The sequence below is a fragment of the Pteropus alecto genome, unplaced genomic scaffold (assembly GCF_000325575.1).
Source record: "Pteropus alecto unplaced genomic scaffold, ASM32557v1 scaffold88, whole genome shotgun sequence".
Lineage (NCBI taxonomy): Eukaryota > Metazoa > Chordata > Mammalia > Chiroptera > Pteropodidae > Pteropus > Pteropus alecto.
The window spans coordinates 2871395-2891567 of NW_006494611.1; the positions used below are offsets into that span (position 1 = coordinate 2871395).

General features: G+C 47.8%; 1 protein-coding gene and 1 long non-coding RNA gene across 6 annotated transcripts in view; one reads left to right on the top strand and one right to left on the bottom strand.

Moving 5' to 3' along the window:
* LOC102896667 (endothelin-converting enzyme 2) overlaps positions 1–15609 on the top strand; it is a 29229-nt gene extending 13620 nt beyond the window's left edge. The window contains exons 1-19 of one of the 5 annotated variants that reach the window (XM_006925780.3): positions 3087–3240; positions 3526–3612; positions 3968–4103; positions 4306–4521; positions 4990–5114; positions 5225–5371; positions 5525–5590; positions 8288–8476; positions 8873–9015; positions 9376–9490; positions 10851–10961; positions 11933–12031; positions 12133–12210; positions 12756–12859; positions 13055–13165; positions 13284–13351; positions 13535–13725; positions 13841–13936; positions 14622–15609. In XM_006925780.3, coding sequence (XP_006925842.1) covers positions 3202–3240; positions 3526–3612; positions 3968–4103; positions 4306–4521; positions 4990–5114; positions 5225–5371; positions 5525–5590; positions 8288–8476; positions 8873–9015; positions 9376–9490; positions 10851–10961; positions 11933–12031; positions 12133–12210; positions 12756–12859; positions 13055–13165; positions 13284–13351; positions 13535–13725; positions 13841–13936; positions 14622–14798 — 2298 coding nt within the window. In that variant the 5' untranslated portion in view covers positions 3087–3201 and the 3' untranslated portion in view covers positions 14799–15609. Of the gene's footprint in view, positions 1–3060; positions 3241–3525; positions 3613–3967; positions 4104–4305; positions 4522–4989; positions 5115–5224; positions 5372–5524; positions 5591–8287; positions 8477–8872; positions 9016–9375; positions 9491–10850; positions 10962–11932; positions 12032–12132; positions 12211–12755; positions 12860–13054; positions 13166–13283; positions 13352–13534; positions 13726–13840; positions 13937–14621 lie in introns of those variants that run through there. The other 4 variants (XM_025042344.1, XM_006925776.3, XM_006925781.2 and 1 more) reach the window with 4 other exon arrangements.
* Positions 15610–16870: 1261 nt separating this feature from the next.
* On the bottom strand, positions 16871–20037 carry LOC112474084. Its single transcript, XR_003044257.1, has 2 exons — positions 19993–20037; positions 16871–17450 (listed from the first exon to the last, which is right to left on the bottom strand). It is a non-coding gene; the product is annotated as an uncharacterized LOC112474084 (long non-coding RNA).
* Positions 20038–20173: the final 136 nt, after the last annotated feature.

The following is a 20173-nucleotide window of genomic DNA, read 5'->3' on the forward strand; positions in this document are numbered from 1 at the left end:
CTGACCGAGACCTGAAGAACCACTCAGTCAAACCACTGAATAAATGTTTGCTATTTTAATTCACAAAGCTTAGGGAGGTTTGTTATATAGCAAAAGCTGGTTGATACAAACATCCTGTAGATAATGATTATTTCCTAGAACAATTTCCTAGAATCAGACTTTCTGGGTCAAAGACTGTGTATACTTGTACCTATTGATTCATATTGCCAAAAAACTTGTATCAATTTATAAGCCACCAGCGATATGTGAGAGTACCCATATTCCTCATCTTTGTCAACATTGAACATGAATGTTTCTTGTTATCTTCATGACTATATTATCCGTGTAAATTTAATACATAAACCATTGTCCATTCCCTCTCAATTTACAATCAACTTAGAGGGAAAAAAAGATTACTCCTATAGGAAAAGAGCAGACAAGAGAGAAAAAATAATAGAATGAGAGAATAAAAGAGAGTCAAAGATTATAAACACAGAGGAAAGAAAATAGAATTATAGAATAAAGCAACTTTCAAGTCTCTCATAGATAGGGTACCTAACATGTAGTGAGGAATAGTTATGAGCATAATAAATGATTTAGGTCATGAAAGAGGCATGGAAAGGAATTGTCTATTTAGGCCAAGCCTAGTGAAACTAAAAGTAGGTACAGGCTCTTTCACGTGTGGCTGCATTTAATTCTTACAGCAACTCTTTGGGATAGAGATAATTGTTCCCATTTTACACATGAAGAAAATTAAGGGTCAGAGATTTCAAGTAACTTGATAAACACCATACTGCTGATAAAGAATTGAACCCAGATTTGAGTCCAGGTATGTCTACCTTAAAACTGATATGTTTCCCCTTACTCTTCCAGAAAGGTTGTGGCAAAAGACTAGCAACCACTGTCGGGAGTCAATATATCCAACTTTTGATTCATATTACCAAATTGCCCTCCTCCAGAAAGGAGCTAGACCACTTGGGTTTGAATTCCAGCTCTGCTACTTACTAACCATGTGAATTTTAACCTTGCTATGCCTCAATTTCTTCATTTGAAAAATGGCCTCATAAGTGCCATGAAGGTAAATGAGTACATAGATGTAAAGCATGTAGGACAGCGGCTTGCACATAGTAAAGTGCTATATAAGCTTGCTATTTCCAGTGTGGCATTGCAGTAGGCACGGGACTATTTCTAGTGAGCCTGTTGTCAGGAAGTCCATATACAGTAACTTTGGTTACACTCACATGGACATATCTTAGTGAAATTTCCTATGGGGCAGGACCAACACTGCTGCCATGTTTCCCTTCATCTAGGCTTGGGGGAAGCGGGGGAAGAGGTGAATGCTATGATGCCACGTTGTCACCAGAGTAAACATGAGCAACTCCAGAGACTTGCCACAAGTGGATATCCCAAGGCCTTGGCTGCTGCAGATCCCAGTTTGGCTGGATATAAAAGCTCCTTGCTCAGGGAACCTGACTATCCTAGACCTCACCTGCCTTCTCTACTATCTGGGTAATAGAACAGGCTTTCTTCAGCCCTTCAATTCTTATTTCTACCGATAGCATTTTAACAACAACAACGACACTAAGAGCAGCTAATGTATTGAGTGCTATTATGTGCCAGACACCGTCCTAAGCACTTTATAAGTATTATTTCATTTAATTCTCACAACAATCCTTTGAAATAGGTACTATTCTTATTTCAGTTTTACAAATGAGGAAATTGAGTCTGAATCCAGACTCTTTCATCCTAACTATAATACTGTACTGTCTCCTGTTTCAGAACATGCAGTTTTGGGGTGCAAAATGCCAAAGAAAGCAATCTAACATTTCTCAGCCTTATCTATTCATCATCCACTCTTTCTCAGCCACAAGAGCATGCCATGAGAGAACCACCTGCAGCAAGATGTTTGAGAACTGAAGTGAGAGATTAAGGAATAGATTATGGATTTGCTACCGCTCCAAGTCTTCTCAGGTCAAATTCATGTACTGTGTCAGGTAGGAGGGTGGAGGATGAGATGAGACACTTTTTAAAAAAAAAAAACTGTGGTTAAAAAAAAAAATGAAAAAACACCAAGCACTCTTCAGTGCAGCAGACTGCAACACCACCAGGCCTGATTAAGGAATGACAATATGGAAGGCAGATGGCAGATGCATAGATGCCACACTATTGCTTTCAGTTAAATATTGCTTGGGGTTTTTTTTTCTTCCTTGTATACTTCCCAAATAAAATGGTTTGCTTTCCTCAAGTTAAAAGTGTTAGTAAGTCTTTTCTTTAAATATCTGTGGATGGCTGTTTTTTTCCCTGCCAGTTTTTCACCATCTGTAACCCTCTCTTTGGGAGATGATCCGATGACAACAATTATCTTGGAGTGTAAAAGTGCGGCCTTGGAGCAACATGTAAAAGCCAAGTCAGACTGTGGGCTGTGTGTGTGTTGTAATGTGTGTGGCATGTGTGTACTGAACTATAGTGTAGTTTGTGTGTTGGGGGAGCCTTGTGGATGTATACATTGTGTGTGAGTAGGCAGTATGTACATTTGGTGAATGCCTTTGTGCGTGCATGGACTGTGTCTGGGTTGGGTGCTTGCTTGTCTATTTTGTGTCTATGTGCTCTCTGTGTAGATACCTTGTGGACACCCTGTGTGTGATCGGCTCCCGTTTGCTGCTCTGTATATGCTGGCTGAAGAGGGGTTGTGTGCACTGTTGAGGGAAGATATTCCTCACTAGTGTTTAAGTTCTCAAAGGTGTTTAGAGGAGATGGGCAGGGCCTGCAATTTGGGGGTTTGGGCCAAAAAATATCAGCAGGGTTTGGGTCTGAGTCAAAGGAATGTAAATTATGAGTGGCTTACGAAAGGGTGCTGCTGGGATGGGGTGCTGACCCTGAGCCTGGTCTCCCGCGTTTCTGAAGGGCTGCTCGCTCCGGCTTGCGCGGCAGGTTCGCGCAGCTCAGCAGGGCCGGCCGCAGGCTCCCAGAGCGAGGTCTGGGTGCCGCGGATGGCAGGGAGCTGGAGGCGCGCTCCAACCCTCCCCCACACCCACACCCCCCGGCGCGGCGCCGCGGGAGGCGGGGGTGCTCAGGCAGGCAGGGGAGGCAGCGGCCCCGGAGCCAGGGGCTGTGGCAGCGGCTGTGATGGCGGGCGGCGGGGTCGGGCGGGGGACTGAAGCCGCGGCCTGGGCGAGGGCCAGTCTCCGGGGGCCCTGAGGTGCCGCCTGTCCCAACTCCACCATGAACGTCGCGCTGCAGGAGCTAGGCGGCGGCGGCAACGTGAGTAGGGACCCCGGGTTCCAAGGCAGAGGCCCCGGGCCGGGGGGTGGGAGGCGGTGAGGCCGAGGGGCAGGCGGCATCTGGTAGGGGCTCCGGCTGGCGGAGTAGGGGCTGAGTCCTTGAGGTGCGGGGATCGGAGGGACCCCAGGCCTGAGAACTGGGCAAGAGGGAAGGGCCTCGCTGCAGGCGGGAGGTGGCCCGGCCGGGCAAGGGGCATTGGGACTGGGCCATGGGCAAACAGCCCTCTCTGCCTGACCTGGGTTGGCGCCCCCGACTGTTTGGCAGATGGTGGAATACAAACGGTCCACACTGCGGGATGAAGACTCACCAGAGACCCCCGTAGAGGGCGGGGCCTCCCCGGACGCCGAGGAGGTGGGCAAGGGGGTTCCGCCTTCCTCACCAGGCCCAAGCCCTGGCATGACGCCTGGCACACTCAGCAGCTCTGGGCTGCCCTGGAGGGTCACCTGCCCCCACCTTTGCTCCATGTCTGGCCTCTGCGCTAGGACTATGGTGAGGCGATTCTAAGCCATGACGTTGCACAAAACAGGCTCAGGACTTAACTCAGCCTGCCTCATTGCCCCTATGCCGATTTAACCCCAGTAGCATCTTTGCTCCGTGGCTTTGGAAACTGGCTGTGCCTTCACCCTCTGGGAGGACTTCTGTGGTCTTGGATCCCCGCTCCCCCCACCTGCAGCTTGCTAGCTCTCTGTCACCCTGTGTTCCCCAGGTAGGATTCCAGAAGAGGACAAGACACTTCTTAGGCTTGCACACCCAGCTGGAGCTGGTCTTGGCAGGTGTCTCTGTACTGCTGGCTGCACTGCTTCTAGGCTGCCTTGTGGCCTTGGGGGTCCAGTATCACAGAGGTAGGTGGGTCCATACTTGTCACCTAGCTGTGGGGGCTCTGGAGGCTGAAGGGCCTCTAAGATATTCTCTAGTTAGGGCCACCTTTCACCAGGTTTTCTTTTTCCTCCTAACCTTCCTGCTGTCATGGCTCCTCTCAAAGCATTTGCCTTTCCCAGACTGGCTGACAGCTCCCTATTCTTGTGGCCATGTCCCCTGTCACAGACCCATCCCATAGCACCTGCCTCACAGAGGCCTGCATTCGAGTGGCTGGAAAAATCCTGGAGTCCCTTGATCGTGGGGTGAGCCCCTGTGAGGACTTTTACCAATTCTCCTGTGGAGGCTGGATTCGAAGGAACCCCCTGCCTGACGGGCGCTCTCGCTGGAACACCTTCAATAGCCTCTGGGACCAGAACCAGGCCATACTGAAGCACCTGCTTGGTGAGCGGGCCTGCCAGGGAGGCTTGTGCCTAGTATGTGCCTTATATCCAGGACAGGGCTTAGCACTTAGAAGGTACTCAATAAATGTCCACAAATGAATTAATAAGTGGATGACTGAGATCACTGCTGGGGTAGGGGGTGCATAGAGGAGGGATCCTGAGAGGTGGAGATGGGTTGGGGGGCGGGGCAGACCTCTAAGTATAATGGAGGGATCCCTCTCTGCATTGTTTGGAAGACTGCTGAGGTATGGTAGGCACCAGAGAGTCTGTAGTACTTAGAGATGTTTGAATGTTTGTGGTTCATGGACAGAAGAGAGGAAGCCACACTTTGCTGTTTCGGCCAGTCCTCCTGGGTCTACATTAGGAAGACTGCCACTTGAGAAAACAAAGAAGAGGGACCAAGTAAGGGTCCGGGACCCCTCTCAGCAGTTAACACAGTTGCCGCTCAGACCTGTATTCTACTCCACAGAAAATACCACCTTCAATTCCAGCAGTGAAGCTGAGCGGAAGACACAACGCTTCTACCTATCCTGCCTACAGGTGGAGCGCATTGAGGAGCTGGGAGCCCAGCCTCTGAAAGACCTCATTGAAAAAGTAGAGCCCCTGGGTGGGCTGTGGGCAGGGGGAGCAAGACAGGAAGAGAATGTGGCCCCAGAAAGTTTTGGGGGGCCCCTGCCAAAGGTTCCACTATGGTCTCTACTTAGATTGGTGGTTGGAATGTTACGGGGCCCTGGGACCAGGACAACTTTATGGAGGTGATGAAGGCAGTAGCAGGGACCTACAGGGCCACCCCCTTCTTCACCGTCTACATCAGTGCCGACTCTAAGAGTTCCAACAGCAATGTTATACAGGTATGGGGCTGGGGAAAGGTGGGGAGGGACTTATGGACCATTTACTGAGCCCAGACTCCACTTCCCTATGACAGGCAGGCTGGGGTGGCCCCCCTTGCACAAGAGTCCAGGTTTTGGTGGGGGTGGGCTCACTCCCTTACCTTGCTGTTGCAGGTGGACCAATCTGGGCTCTTTCTACCCTCTCGAGATTACTACCTAAACAGGACTGCCAATGAGAAAGTAAGGAGCATCCTCAGAACCTCTACCCCTAACCCTTGTTGAGCTGGGCTGATCCATGATTACTTTTCCCTTTGCCCAGGGTAGGGGTGGGGGGCGATGGTGGTAGAACATGAGCCTGACCTGTCACCTAGTAAGCTGACTACCCTTCCTTCTTTCTTTCTCCCTTCATTCTTCTCTCCCTCCCTTCTTTCCTCCTTTCTTTCCTTTCTTTCCCTTCCTCCCTCCCTTCAGTCTTCCTCTTATTATCCCAGGAAAATATTTTATAGGCACCTGCTTTGTGCCAATGCAGTGGGAGGAATTCAGAGATATATGTTTCAGAGTCATCATTACAGGAAGCTCTCAGTGTAGGTGGGATCATGGACCTAGATATCTTAGAATAAGGCTCAAAGAAGGTCTCTGGAACTCAGGAGAGACTCAAGTAGCCAGAGAAGTTTTCCTAATGAGATTCAAGCCAGGCTCTGTAGATTATCTAGGGGTGGGTGATAGCATGCTGGGTAAAGAGAACAGTTTAAACAGAAGCGTTAAAGAAGGACAGGCTAAGATGTGTTTGGACCATGAGAAGGGGTTCAGTTTGGCAAAATGTAGAGCTCAAAGCAGCTGAGAGGCTAAAAAGATGTGTAGAGTCTAGTTATGGAAGGGACCTGGAATGGCACACTGAGGAGTTGTTGTTGTTGTTGTTGTTGTTGTTGTTGTTCAGGCCTCAGAGCCACTGCGTGCTCCAGAGCAGGGAAGGAGTGACTAGTACTTTGGGAAGCCAGTTTGGCTGGGTGTGAAAGTAGATGCCAGAGGGAGCCTGGAGATCAGTTAAGAGTCTCTGCAGTACTCCAGGCTGAGTCTATAAGGACTCAAATTGAGGAAGTGGCAGAGGGAAGGTTAGGAAGGGGAGGATGCAGGAGACATAATCAAGTCTGAATGGTGAATTGTTGGTGAGTGGATATAGAAAAGAGGAGTAGAAGAGGAAGAAGTGAAGTGAGTTGAGGCTCTCAGCCTGAATGGTGGTGGGATGGCAGGGTCCTTAGAGGATTAAGGGTGCCTGTAGGGGGGAACCAGTTTAGGGCACGATGGGGCAGAGGAGACAGTATGATGTCACAGGAAGAGGGAAGACTTTGGACTCTGACCTTGATTCCCAGTCCCAGCTCTGCAGCTTGGTGCAAGTTGATTTAGCTCTCTGAGGCCGTTTTTTCATCAGTAAAATGGGATCATAGCATCTACCTCATATAGTGTTTGAAGGGATAGGACACAAGCTATGCTCCTACATGTGGCAGACATTCAAGGAGTGGGAGTTACTCATTTTTGACATGGGCACCGTCTCTATGGAGAGGTCATCAGGCAGCTGTGAAAGCTGGGTGGAGTTCTGGAGAGAGGGTGAACCTGGAGGGAGCTGTGGGCTTGAGGGACATCTCCTTAGAGATTTAGACAAAGGCTTTAGGAGAGATGAGAAAAAGGGGAAGAACAGAGAAAGAGGAGAAGGAGAGCCTTCTTTTTTTGAGGGTAGTGGGAGAAAGAAAGCCAGCAAAGGAGACTGCTATGGAGTAGGACAACCAGGAGAGTCATTTATCCTTTCACTCATTCTCACTTACTAAGCAATCCTCAGCCAGACCCTCCTCAAGGCATGTGGTGAAAAAGACATTGCCACTAAGTGAGGGAGAAGACGTGAAATTGCTCGGTAGATCCTGTTTACAGTTCTTGGGACTGTTATAGAGGAGAAGGATGGCATTCTGAGAGTGAGTGTAATAGGCAGCCAGCCTAGTCCTATGGTGAGGGTTGACTTTAGCGAAAGGAGAGGGTTCTAGACAAAGAGAAAAGCTTATGCAAATGCTCTGAGGTAGAAAGGAGTATGGCCCATTGATGGACTATAGAGGGGAACGGGAGGGGAGAGGGGTCCAAGTCCTTCTGGACAAATATATAGACTCATTATGCATGAACATTGTGGGCCAAGTTGAGCATTTATCCCAAAAGAAATAGAAACTCAGAAGTCGGGAGTTTTTGTTGTTGTTGTTGTGTGTGAACAGATGTGTGGTTTCGACATCACCTGAGTCAGGGGAGGAGAGAATTTTGAGAATGCAGAAGAGACTCACATGGTCAAACACTTGAGAAAGGGCAGGAGAAAGTCTCAATCTGGCTGTTTGCATGTTGCTGGTTGTCTTGGGCAGTGAGTCTTCTGTGCCAGCATCTAGGGGAAGGTGCAGCACCAAAGGTTCAGATAGAATAAAGACTGAGGAGTAAAGCAAGGTTTAGAAAAGTATCAAAAGTCAGCCTTAAGCTGAAGGCAAGGAGGTAGGGAGAGGAGAAAGGGGTAAGTCAGGTAAGCAGGGTGGAGGTCAAGATCACTGGCTGAATTAATTATCCCCCTTAAGGGCTGGGATTGATACTCAAACCTCTTCCTCTGACAGCAGCAAGGAAAAGGAGAGGTGGAAAAAAGAAAATTTGAAGTATAGAGAACGGATATTAAGGAACCTAAAACTTCTTAGTAGAGTGGAAGGGGAGATGGCCTTTGGTGATTAAGGGAGCCCAGAGTGGGGCTTTGGGGTGGGAGTGAGGAATGGTCTCTGAGAGGAGAGCCACAGGGAGTCGATGCTGAGCAGTGCTGAGGGCCAGCAGAAAAAATGGTAAGCAAAGGTGGCAGCCAGAAGAGACCCTCTCAGCCTTGGGCAGGACTTGTTGCTAGGCTCTGAGGATGACTCTGGGTTTTGACAGGTGCTTACTGCATACCTGGACTATATGGAGGAACTGGGGATGCTGCTAGGTGGACAGCCAGCCTCCACGCGGGAGCAGATGCGGCAGGTGCTAGAGTTGGAGATACAAGTGGCAAACATCACAGTGCCCCAGGACCAGCGGCGGGATGAAGAGAAGATCTACCACAAGATGAGCATTGCAGAGCTGCAGGTGGGGCCTGTGGGGAACAGAGACAGCTAGGAGGGACCAGCTCCTGGCACAGACTGCCCAGCTTCTCTTCAGGTCATATTTCTGAGGCAGCTTTTCCTCATTTCTTTGCTTTTCTAAGCTTCCTGGTTGCAGAGTTGCTATCTTAGAAAAAAAGTGGTATCCATTTTAGGTCACTTCTCACTGGGCCATCCCTTGGTCCCTTTTATGTTGCCTGGGGGTGCATAGAGTGATTATGTTAGAAACCTATAACAACTTGTACAAGATATCCACAAAACAATCAGAAGAGATATGGAAGCATCTCCTGAAAGGCTCCCAGGCTCAGATGTATTGATGGGCAAAAGGTCTGATGGAAGGTAGGTGGGTAAGCCAGGAGGCTTGAGATTTTTTTGCTTGTAGGTCCTGGCACCTTCCATGGACTGGCTGGAGTTCCTGTCTTTCTTGCTGTCACCGCTGGAGCTGGGTGACTCTGAGCCCGTGGTGGTGTATGGGACGGATTATTTGCAGCAAGTGTCAGAGCTCATCAACCGCACGGACCCAAGGTGTGGGGGTGGGGCTCACGGGCTCTTTGCAGGTCCCAGACAGAAACTGGGCATAGGGAACTGGCACAGCCAAATAGAGCAGCATTTGAAAAGGCCCTGAACCTTCCAAACATCAAAACAGAATGTCTTTGGGCTATTCCCCTAGGCCAGGGCTTCAGCGGGGAGGGTCTACTTATGACCTGTATTCCCACACCTTGCTCCAACCTAACTTCTGCAGGCAGGTATGTGGTCCCAGGGTGAGACAGAGGGATTCTGGGACAGCTCCCACATGTGCTTCTCAGAACTTCTGCTGCCTGCACATTCATGGAGGTGGGAATGGTAACCCACTTGCCATATCCTATGTTCTGGTCCGGATGCCAGTGTCCTGAACAATTACCTGATCTGGAATCTGGTGCAGAAGACAACCTCAAGCCTGGACCGACGCTTTGAGTCTGCACAAGAGAAGTTGCTGGAGACCCTCTATGGCACTAAAAAGGTGGGTTCTCTTTCTCTGCCCTCACTGTTGGCCCAGTCTAGCTGATACTTCACACCTACTGTGTGTTGAGTATAGTATGGTATAGTATGGAGCACAGGATTAGGAATCAAGCTGACTTGGGTTCCAACACCAGCTCCTACATTCTTTAGCATATGGAAACTCGGGCATGTCACCCAGCCTCTCTGACTCTCCATTTCCTGGTCTGTAAAACAGGAATATCTTGCAGAGTTGTCATGAGGACTAAGTTAATGTAAGTGAAGCACCTACCCAAGCATGGTATGTATAGGCAGCACTCAGCTTTGATGATGATGGTGAAGATGATGAATAAATGCAGTTCTTAGTTTCAAGATGCTCCATTAAGTGAGGAAAGTGGACATGTAAACAACCATATTATATTCAGGGGTGAGAGGTGCTCTCATTGAAAGACCTTTGTGTAACAGTAGAGAGGTGGGGACAGCACATTCTGCCTGGGAGGCGGGGGGTCATCAGGAAAGGCTTCTCTGAAGAAATGATGTTTGAAGAATGACTTCACCATGAAAACAAGGGAGAAGGGCATCCCAGGCAGAAGAAACAGGATGTGCAAATTCCCAGAGGCCAGAGGGAGTGTGGTGGGTTTGCATGTATTGTGGTATTAGCTTGAAAACAGAGCAGCTGAGATGCTGAGGAGGGTGAGGGGGGCCTGGGGCAATTCATGAAGGGACCTGAAAGTTGTGTTAAGCAGTCTGAAGCATAAGATGGTTTTAAGGAGAGGAGTAATCCAGTTAGATTTATGTATTAGGTCATCTTTCTGGCAGCTAAATGGAAGATGGAAGGGAGTAGTAGAGGTGGGAACATGAAGATAGAGTCAGAGTGTCTAGTTAGGACACCACTGCTATCTTCTGGCAAGAGATGATAGTGTTGTAGGACAGGGAAGTGGCAATAGGGTGGACAGGGGAGAAGATTAAGAAGTAGAGTTTATAGAAACTGGTGATAGATTGAATGTAGGGGGAGAGAGATGGGGAAACTGGCGACTCCCAGGTTTCTGGCATGGAGGACTGACTGGATATAAGACTGAAATGTGGAACTGAGCAAAGAAATGTCTGGACCTCAGTGGGCGTCTTAGAAACTTAAGAGGAGAGTGCTGAGAACAGAGTGGGCAGCATACGTGTTCCTCCTGAAGTTTTGCTGCTGGAGTTGGCACACTTTGTGATGTTACTCCTCATTTTCCTTGGTGTCTGAAGGAGAGACACCTCAAACCTAGGCCTCTGTTGTTCAGAGCTGAGAAGAGCTGGACAGAGAAAGAGACAGAGACAGAGACAGAGACAGAGAAAGGCCCTCAGCTTGGCCATCTCTCGGAGGCCTGGCTCTTTGTCCTTTACAGTCCTGCACGCCAAGGTGGCAGACCTGCATCTCCAACACAGATGACGCTCTTGGTTTCGCTTTGGGCTCCCTCTTTGTGAAGGCCACGTTTGACCGGCAGAGCAAGGAAATTGTGAGTCTTCAAGGTTCTTCCAACACTACCCCTTGTTTTAGTTAAAATTCACTGTTCAAATTTGTGTGTATATTTAGGAAAAAATCATGAAAGAAATTCATTAATAAATTAATAGTGATTACTTTGGGTGTGGGGATTATGAGGGATTCTTCTTGTCCTTTAACGTTCTCTGTATTTTCCAAATTTTCCATAATGAATTTGCTACTTATTTACATAGAAAAGTTATTTATTTATTTATTTGGAGACGATCATGGATGTGCTTAAAGTATTATCTACAAGGATATTTGTGGCAATGTTTTATAATAAGGGAGAATAAAAACATCTTAAAGGTGCAATCATGGGCCAATGGAAAAAAAACTGTGAGTAAGTTGGACTATGATGCAGCCTTAAAATTGATAATATATCTTTAAGTGAAAAAAAGCAAGTTACTATATATAGTAGTGTGTGTGTGTGTGTGTGTGTATGTGTGTGTGTGTGTATAGTTGTACAAGATAGTTCCATATTACATATGTATATCTGGGCAGGGAAAGACACCAGAAGTAGATAGTGACCTCTGATTGAGGGATTCTAAGTAGTCTGTTTTCTTCTTTGATTCTTCTCAAATTTCCAGATTTTCTGCTATTAATGCCTTCCCTTCATAATCAGATAAAAATCGGTGAACTGTTTTTTAATAATAACTTTAACAATTATAATTTAATACTTTTTAAGCATTATAATTTAATAATAAATTATAATATTAATTCAGTTAACTTACCAATTAAATTTTATTACTTAGGAAATGCCGCCCATAGTCCCAGTACCTTCACAAATCATGTTTCCTTCTTATCTTCTCCAGATGCTCAGCCTTGTTTCAAGAATCTGGGCACTGCCACGTGCTTCCCTGGAAGGACAGGGATGAGGCACTAGGGTGGACAGGGAGAAAGGATTCATTAGTGTGAGTGGGAGGCAGACTTGTGCTTCTTCCCTCCCAGGCAGAGGGGATGATCAGTGAGATCCGGACTGCCTTTGAGGAGGCCCTGGAAAAGCTGGTTTGGATGGATGAGAAGACTCGCCAGGCAGCCAAAGAGAAAGTGAGCTGTAGCCAGGGTTGGGGCGCCATCTTGAGGTGGGGATGGAGGATACAATTTTGGGAGAGCCTAGGGAGGGAAACTCTTAACCATGTTCTCCTCAGGCAGATACCATCTATGATATGATTGGTTTCCCAGACTTCATCCTGGAGCCTAAAGAGTTGGATGATGTTTATGATGGGGTGAGTACCTCTGCTCACAACTTTTGAACTTTAGCCCTATGGGAGTGCACTATTTTCTGGGCTCAGTAATAGGGGCTCAAGCACTAGGAGAGAAGGAAGTTCTTGTTGTTGTTGTTTTCAGAGGCAATGCAAGCAACTGACAGTACTCAAGTGCTGGCTCTGTGCCAGGCTGAAGGCCTGACATTAGTACAATGCAGTGTTAACCAGTAGGGATTTGTAGTCAAACCCTCGTCAAATCCTGTTTCTACCCCTACCTAACTATGTAATCTTGGACAAATTATATAACCTCTCTGGGCCTCAGTTTCCTCATCTGTAAAATGGGGATCCTATTAGTGTTGTTGTGAGAATAAAAGGAGGCAATGTGTAAAAAAAAAAAAAGCACCTGCTTCATAAGTACTCTTTAAGTATTGAGGATTATTATTTACTAGATATTTTACTCCCACTTTTCAGTTGAGGAAGCTGAGGCTCAGTGGTAATCATTAGCCCAGCTGGGCCTATTATCTTCTTCAACATGTTCTCTTGCTTACTTCCCACCATTTCCATAGTATGAAGTCTCCGAAGATTCCTTCTTCCAGAACATGTTGAATTTGTACAACTTCTCTGCTAAAGTGATGGCTGACCAGCTCCGAAAGCCTCCCAGCCGGGACCAGTGAGAATAGAGGGCTGCAGATACTTGGGGCAGCAAGAGAGGCAGGGGAGATTTCCAGGGTTGGGGCTGGGGGCAAGACTGATCCCAAACCAGAGACATGGGTCCTTGTAGGAGGTAGGTCAGGGCTACTGGCCTGGGAGGAGCTGCAGGAAAGTCAAGAGCCGCAGCCTCTCTCTCTCCCTCTCCCATCCCCAGGTGGAGCATGACCCCGCAGACGGTGAATGCCTACTACCTTCCAACCAAGAATGAAATTGTCTTCCCTGCCGGCATCCTGCAGGCCCCTTTCTATGCCCGCAACCACCCCAAGTGTGTCTGAGGCAGGAGGGACTGGGTGCTGGGAACTTGGTGGGCTGGGAGCAGGGCTGGAGGTGGGATCCAGAAGTCCCCCTCACCATGTCCTCACTCAGCATTCCTCACCTACCAGGGCTCTGAATTTTGGTGGCATTGGCGTGGTGATGGGCCATGAGTTGACACATGCCTTTGATGACCAAGGTAGAGGCCTATGGAGTTGTCCTCTCCACAGCCTATAATTCCCAGTGGCTTCTGCAAAGCCTTAAGATATTGAGAGCAGTCCCCAGGGACCCCGGAGTCTGTGGATTAGGGTGGATGGGGGAGCTTCTGACCCCAAGGGTTGAGCTCTGGTTTTGGTGGAGTGCGAAGGTTCATTTTCCTCAGGGCGTGAGTATGACAAAGAAGGGAACCTGCGGCCATGGTGGCAGAATGAGTCACTGGCAGCCTTCCAGAATCACACGGCCTGCATGGAGGAGCAGTACAGCCAGTACCAGGTCAATGGGGAGAAGCTCAATGGCCGCCAGACGCTGGGGGAGAACATTGCTGACAATGGGGGCCTTAAGGCTGCCTACAATGTAAGTAACCTGGCCCGCCTTCTAGTGGCTGAGGCCCGCCCTGAGGTGGGGAGGGTGTTGGGTGGAGGTGGTAGGCACGCTCTGACAGAATTGCTGCTCCTGTACCCAACCCCAGGCTTATAAAGCATGGCTGAGAAAGCATGGAGAGGAGCAGCAGCTGCCAGCCGTAGGACTCACCAACCACCAGCTCTTCTTTGTGGGATTTGCCCAGGTATTGCCCTCCTGGGTGGCCTGGAATCTGCCCCTCTCCCTCTCCCTCCTAGGCATGTCATTAGAAGTCTGGGGCATGCAGGAAAGGGATTGGGAAATGGGGCAAAAATCGGGGTGTGGAAAGTGGTCTGGGGAGGCCTCATGCTCAGAGCCTTTTGGCTGAGGCCCACCAAAGCATGTGAGGAGGCTTTTGTAGATCTCAAAGGGCAGGGCTGCCCCATTTGAGGAAGAAAGGGTGGGGAGCAGGATTGATCCTCACCGTGTTCCTGTGAGGTGGCTGTGGAGGGGGAAACAAAGTAGCTGGTCCAGGGCTACTCCAGAATAAAGTAAGTGACAGAGGGTGACTCAGGCAGGGTCTCCTCCAGGTACTTTGCACTACAGCAGGCAGCCTAGGGACTGGGCTTCTTCCCCTCAGATACATCTATCCTGGGCAACCCCATTTCCAGGGCAGCTTTGAAAGGCCTTCAAGGAATTTTGGAGGGAGGGTGCGGTCCCCTCCCTTAGTGCTGACAGCAAGGGGTCAGGGCTGAGATGCTGGCTGAGTACCTGCCTGTGTCCCTGAGGCCTCCTGAGCTCAGGGGCAGGGCAGTGGTGGTTTGTGTTCCTGGGATGGCTCTGCTGCAACCAAGTCTGTGGCCCTGCCTGCACTAGACACCACATGTCCCCGTGTCTGTCCTGGTCCGCAGGTGTGGTGCTCAGTCCGCACACCCGAGAGCTCTCATGAGGGGCTGGTGACCGATCCCCACAGCCCTGCCCGCTTCCGTGTGCTGGGCACTCTCTCCAACTCCCGTGACTTCCTGAGGCACTTCGGCTGCCCTGTCGGCTCCCCCATGAACCCAGGACAGCTGTGTGAAGTGTGGTAGACTTGGGTATGGGGAGAAATGGCCAGCAGCTGCTAGGGCATGGGGCAGCTTGCCCAGCAAAGCTGTTTGCTCTGGAGTTTGGAGAAGGCAAATGCCAACTAGGCTGGGTCCAGCCCCTCTACACAACAGGTGACATGAGTCCCAGTCCCTGCTCAACCACCACATCGTGCCTCTGCTTTGGGGGTGCCCTTGCCTCTAGCAGAGCCCCCACTATTCACTGTGACATCCTTCCATGTCACTTTGCCTGGAGGAGGCCTGGGCAGTGGTGGGGGGGCACCAGCTCCCACAGGAAGGAGTTAGCCTCTGTGGTCCTAAGCTTACTTGGCTTGGTGGCCATGAGGCCTGCTGTGCCTGCCATACTCTGACCATGCAGGGCCTGTGTGGTGTGCCTCCCATGCTTCTCCTGGAGGCTCATATAGTGCTTACTTGGGAGTGGACTCAGCTTCTTTGAGCAACCCCCTCAGGGGCTGCCTTCCACCCCATGCTCCTCATGCTGCTGCTTCTCATACTACCAACCCTCACTGACAGACCAACTGTGCTCATCTCTTAGTGGAAGCCTGTGGGCCTTTACAAGCCTTCCTGCTGCCTCCTGATTTCCCTGGGCTCAGAGGGGAAATGTGTATGTATAGGGGATGCTAGTACCTATGTCTTGGGGCACACATCTTAGGGAGTGACTGAGTCTCCTTGGACCAAGTTGGGAAACAGAGCAGGGAGAGGGAAGGACAGAGTTTATTTTTACAGGAAGAGGGTGGGGAGGGAGTGGTCTTGGCCCTGTAGGACCCTGTGCCAATAAATAGACACACATCACTCAGCCCGTCTCTTCCTTCAGTCCTGTTTTCATTTATTCATTTACTCATTCCACCAATATTTATTGAGCACCTACCATATGTCAGGCACTCTTCTAGACACTCATTTACTCACTCATCAGACAGGAGACTGAGATTTGAAGCCCCAAGAAGACAGATAAAGAGGTGACATGGAGGAATGGAATTAAGTTGGGTCTGACTGGGTGGAGTACATTCTTTGCTTACTGGTGGCCATATTCCCATCGCTGGCTATTCTACATTTGAAGGATTTGTCACTGCTCTCACCTGGTGCATGCGCTGGGCCTGAAACTGAGTCTGCATAACTACTGGGCCAGAGTTGGCTTGAAAGATAGGTGGCCCTCACCCTACAATGGAGGGAAGCCCTGTCCAAGGAAAGCTCAGAGCACCAGCCTCTGCTTGTGGCTGAAAAGACACACATTTCCCCATGGCCTCAAAGGCTTAGTGCTCTTGAGAGTCACTCATCTCACCTACACACACTCATTACGGCCTATCAAGTACTAGGCACAGGGATTGTAGATATGGCTGCTACCCTCCAGAGCGAGGGAGGGAAAGAAGTATTTATTGAAAACCTCTTGTGTTCCAAGCACTTCTGCTAGGTGGCTCATTCTTTATTCATTCATTTGTCAATTTATACATTCACAAATATGTTTTTTAAAGTGTATTGATTACCAACAAGCACTGGTGATACAAAGAGGCCATCCCCTAAATGTGTGACATTAGGCATGACTCATCCCCTTTTTAGGGCTCATTATCCTTAGCAGTCTGTAAATTAGTGGGTTGGATGAGATGATGTTGGGGGACCAGTTCAGCTTTAATGTTTTAAGAAGGAATTCATTGCTTAGCAAATTCTGGAACCCAAAGAAATATTAAGAAATGACTTGTGAAGTTTCAGTGTTGTACAGAGGATGAGATTTATGTCACATAGCATAACGAGTGAGGAGAGAGGCTTGGCAGAATAAAGCCTTGCCCTTCCCTTGACATCTGATTTCAGAGGCCAACTTAGGATGCTGACCAGCTGGCCATTGTGACATAGAAACTCTATATTTGCAGAAAGGTCAAAATATCTAATAATAACAATAATTATAATAAGCTTTCATTTATCGAGTCTCTATTTTGCTCAAGCTCGTGCTAAGCACTTTAAAAACATCATCCAATTAAATTCTCACAATAACTTATAAGGATGTTCTATCACTGTCTCTATTTTATAAGTAGAGAAACTAAGGGGAAAGATTACATAATGTCCAATGTCAGATAAGTCAAATTTTATTAAAATAATATTTGGAACCCAGATGCTCTTAATTGCCACCATTTAGTCTTCTAAGTCATGACACAGTTTAGACTCAAGCATAGACATCTGTCTCCTGGGCAGTTTCATTGTACTTCCAAGTGAGAACATCACCAGCAGGTGCATTTCCATTTTACCCAGCTCCCCTGGGCCAGGCACGTGTGACAATCAGGCAGCTGCAAGAAACCTAGGCACATATTGAGGTGAAACTAAGCCAGATAGCACCTGTTTGTTGAGTACTCTGTTGGTTCTTAGTTCCAGCGGCAAGGTGAACATCAGGTGACAGACCTTCACCCTTAGTAACCCTGCCAAGCTGATGAATATGCTTCTGTGATATGCCCTGGTGTGTTAAGAGGAGGATTAAAGGATGGTGCTCCTGGGTGGACATGAGAGCAGTTATTGGTAAGGTGTTGGGCCATACTCTACACTGTCCCATTGGGAAGTTAGACTAATTCCCATGCACAATTAGGTAACATATGCCAAACAATATGATTTCACACTTGAAAGCACACTGGAAATGTCGGGCTGGAAGAGAGTCTCCTGTAAAATAAGCACAGTTTCAGTCACTATCGTGACTCACAAATGGAGAACCCAAACACTTTCTCAATGCCTAGCTCTGGGCTCCAAAGAAAGTCCCTGCTGGGCCATTATTATACATAAAGATGACCTGAAAATGAATGCAAAGACATTCATTCATTCATTCATTCATTCAAGAAATATTTGTCAAGGCCTACCACAAGCCCGGCAACAGGTTGGGTGCTAGGGGCATAAACATGAACAAGACACAATTCCTGTCCTTCAAGAGCTCAGAGTCTAGGGAGGGAGAGGTATGTATCAAACATGGTGGGAACACAGGGAAGAAATGAATAACTTGAAGTGTAGAACAGGAAAACCTTTCTAAACAGGTGACTGGAGTGCAGAAATGGGAGAATTTGTTAGCTGAAAACAGTGAAGGGTATTCCATACAGAAGGAATAACAATGTGAAAAGGCTGATCAGCTTGAAGGCCAGGACAAGTTCAGAAATGGTGAAATGTTTAGGATGATCAGAAGGGGCAGGTAAAAGAGGCATAATGTGACGCGAGAGTCTGAAGAAGGGAAGTTTAACAGTAGGTATGAAAAGAGGGGATTGGAACATTTGTTATTCTGCAAATTAACAGTAAGAAGGGCCATAGTACAGTCTGACTGGAAAATATCACACGAAGAAAGTAGCGAACCAGTGAAAACAGTACAATGGTGTCCTGCTAGGAACACTTCTGGTGTTACGTAAGTGATGCTTTGGTTTGAATAGTTCTCAGATGAGTAGACCATCCACAAGTTGTGTAACTCTATATCTAAGGCTATGAGTTTGGGGGCAGTATGGCAGGTTCGTGGATACAATTTGAAGAAAGGTGGTAGGAAGGGACAGGTGACGAACTGGGCCCTGATTGGAGAGCAATTTGGCCATAAGGCTGGGAGTTTGGTCAAATGGTAGAAAGGAGTGCTTTTGGGAGGGCAATATGATTGAAATGAAGCTTGAGGCAGGACATCAATGTTATCATAAGGCCTTGAAAATAACTGCCAGATATTTGCATTTGGCTAAAGAGGCTTGGAGGCTTGAGTGGTTGGAGGTGGGAAGCAGGAAACAAGAATGTTTACCACAGCCCTACAAATCTGAGGTAGTTGGAAAATGACAACTGCCTGCTGTCCAGTTGCCAGGCACCTAGCTAGGCACTTTATATACATTGTCTTATTTCATTCTCATAACAACTTATGAGAGAGATACTTTATCATCCACATTTCACAGAGGCAGAAACTTGGCTGAGAGAGGTTAGAAAACTTGCCAAGAATCGCAACTAGTGAAGGGCAGAATTTGGTTTTAAAAACCGGGTGTGTCTCTCTAGTTTATGTTCTCTCATTCACTCTCAACTTTTTATTCCAAAACATTTCAAAAACACAAAAAGTTGAAACATAGTACAACAAACACTCATATACTCTTCCCTAGAGTTACCAGCTGTTAACAGCTTTTATACTATATCACCCCATCTCCTCTAAGGTGCTGGTTGGGACATGACTGATATAAAAGACAAAATCTGTCAACTTATAGAAGGAAGTCATGGAAAAACAAGAGATTTAGGAGAAATATCTTTAAGATGACTGAAGAAAACATGACAATGTATGGACATCTTGAACTTGCTGCAGACCAGGGCTGGGGGAATCAGTGGCGATGTAAATGCAAAGTCATCCCCAGAATCCTAGCATTGAGTGGAAAAGAGCAATGGACTTTAAAATGGGCTTCAGACCTTTACATCTATATGTATACAAATATTTAGCTGACATTCATTCAGTGCTAACCATGCTGTGTTAAAGTATTTTTTTCTCTCTTAAACAAACTTTCTGCATTCTTTAATGTCTGATAACCCGTAAAATAAGACTCCAGGGCAAATGGTGAGTGTTCTCACCACATGAGGGAGAATTACTTCCTTCTTTCTCACTTCTAGATACACACAGTTCAATTGAAGAAGAAACTTTGAGGTTTGCCTGAAACAGTCAAGAGCTCGAAAGACTGAAAGATCAATGTTTATTCAAATCCTGATTCTACTTCTTACTATATGATTTCTTCTGGAAAATGGAACCTTAGCAAACTCAAAAGATTGTGAGAACAATATGTAATATTTAAAATCAGTCCTGACACAAAATCAGTAGTCACACCCCTTCTAAGTCATAATAGGAAGAGGAAGACCAAAAGGCCGGCTGAGGGCAAAGACCTTGTCTTGTTCCATTTTTAGCTCCGAAACCTAGCACTGGAGCATAAGGCTGTATTAATTTCTACTCTATCTGGCTTCGCAGGTGGGCTTAAGATAGTAGCTATATCCTCAGAGTAATATTAGAGCACTCTCCTTCAACTGGGGGTGTGGCGGGGAAATGTACCACAGTGATATGTGGGGCTACACACAGATTATAAAAACTCCAATCAAGCGTCCCGGCTTTCAAGAATCTTGTCCGTTTGTCTCACTGCTCAGCTAGCTGGGGTGTCACTGTGGGTGCTAATCACACGGGTATGAGGAAACTTACGGGTGGTCTCTCAGTTCGCAGCCAACTCACCTCCTACAGCACCGAGGACACTCGAATCCCAGACCGAATTGTAGTTTTCGTGCAGCTTCCGAGGGCGGGGTCGAGGGCTGGGATTCCCAGGTCGCGGCGGCGTTTCGGGTCGCAAGCGGGCTCTGGAGGAGGAGGGCGCCGTGGGCGATGCGCGCGATGCTACCTGGGAAACGGGGCGGTG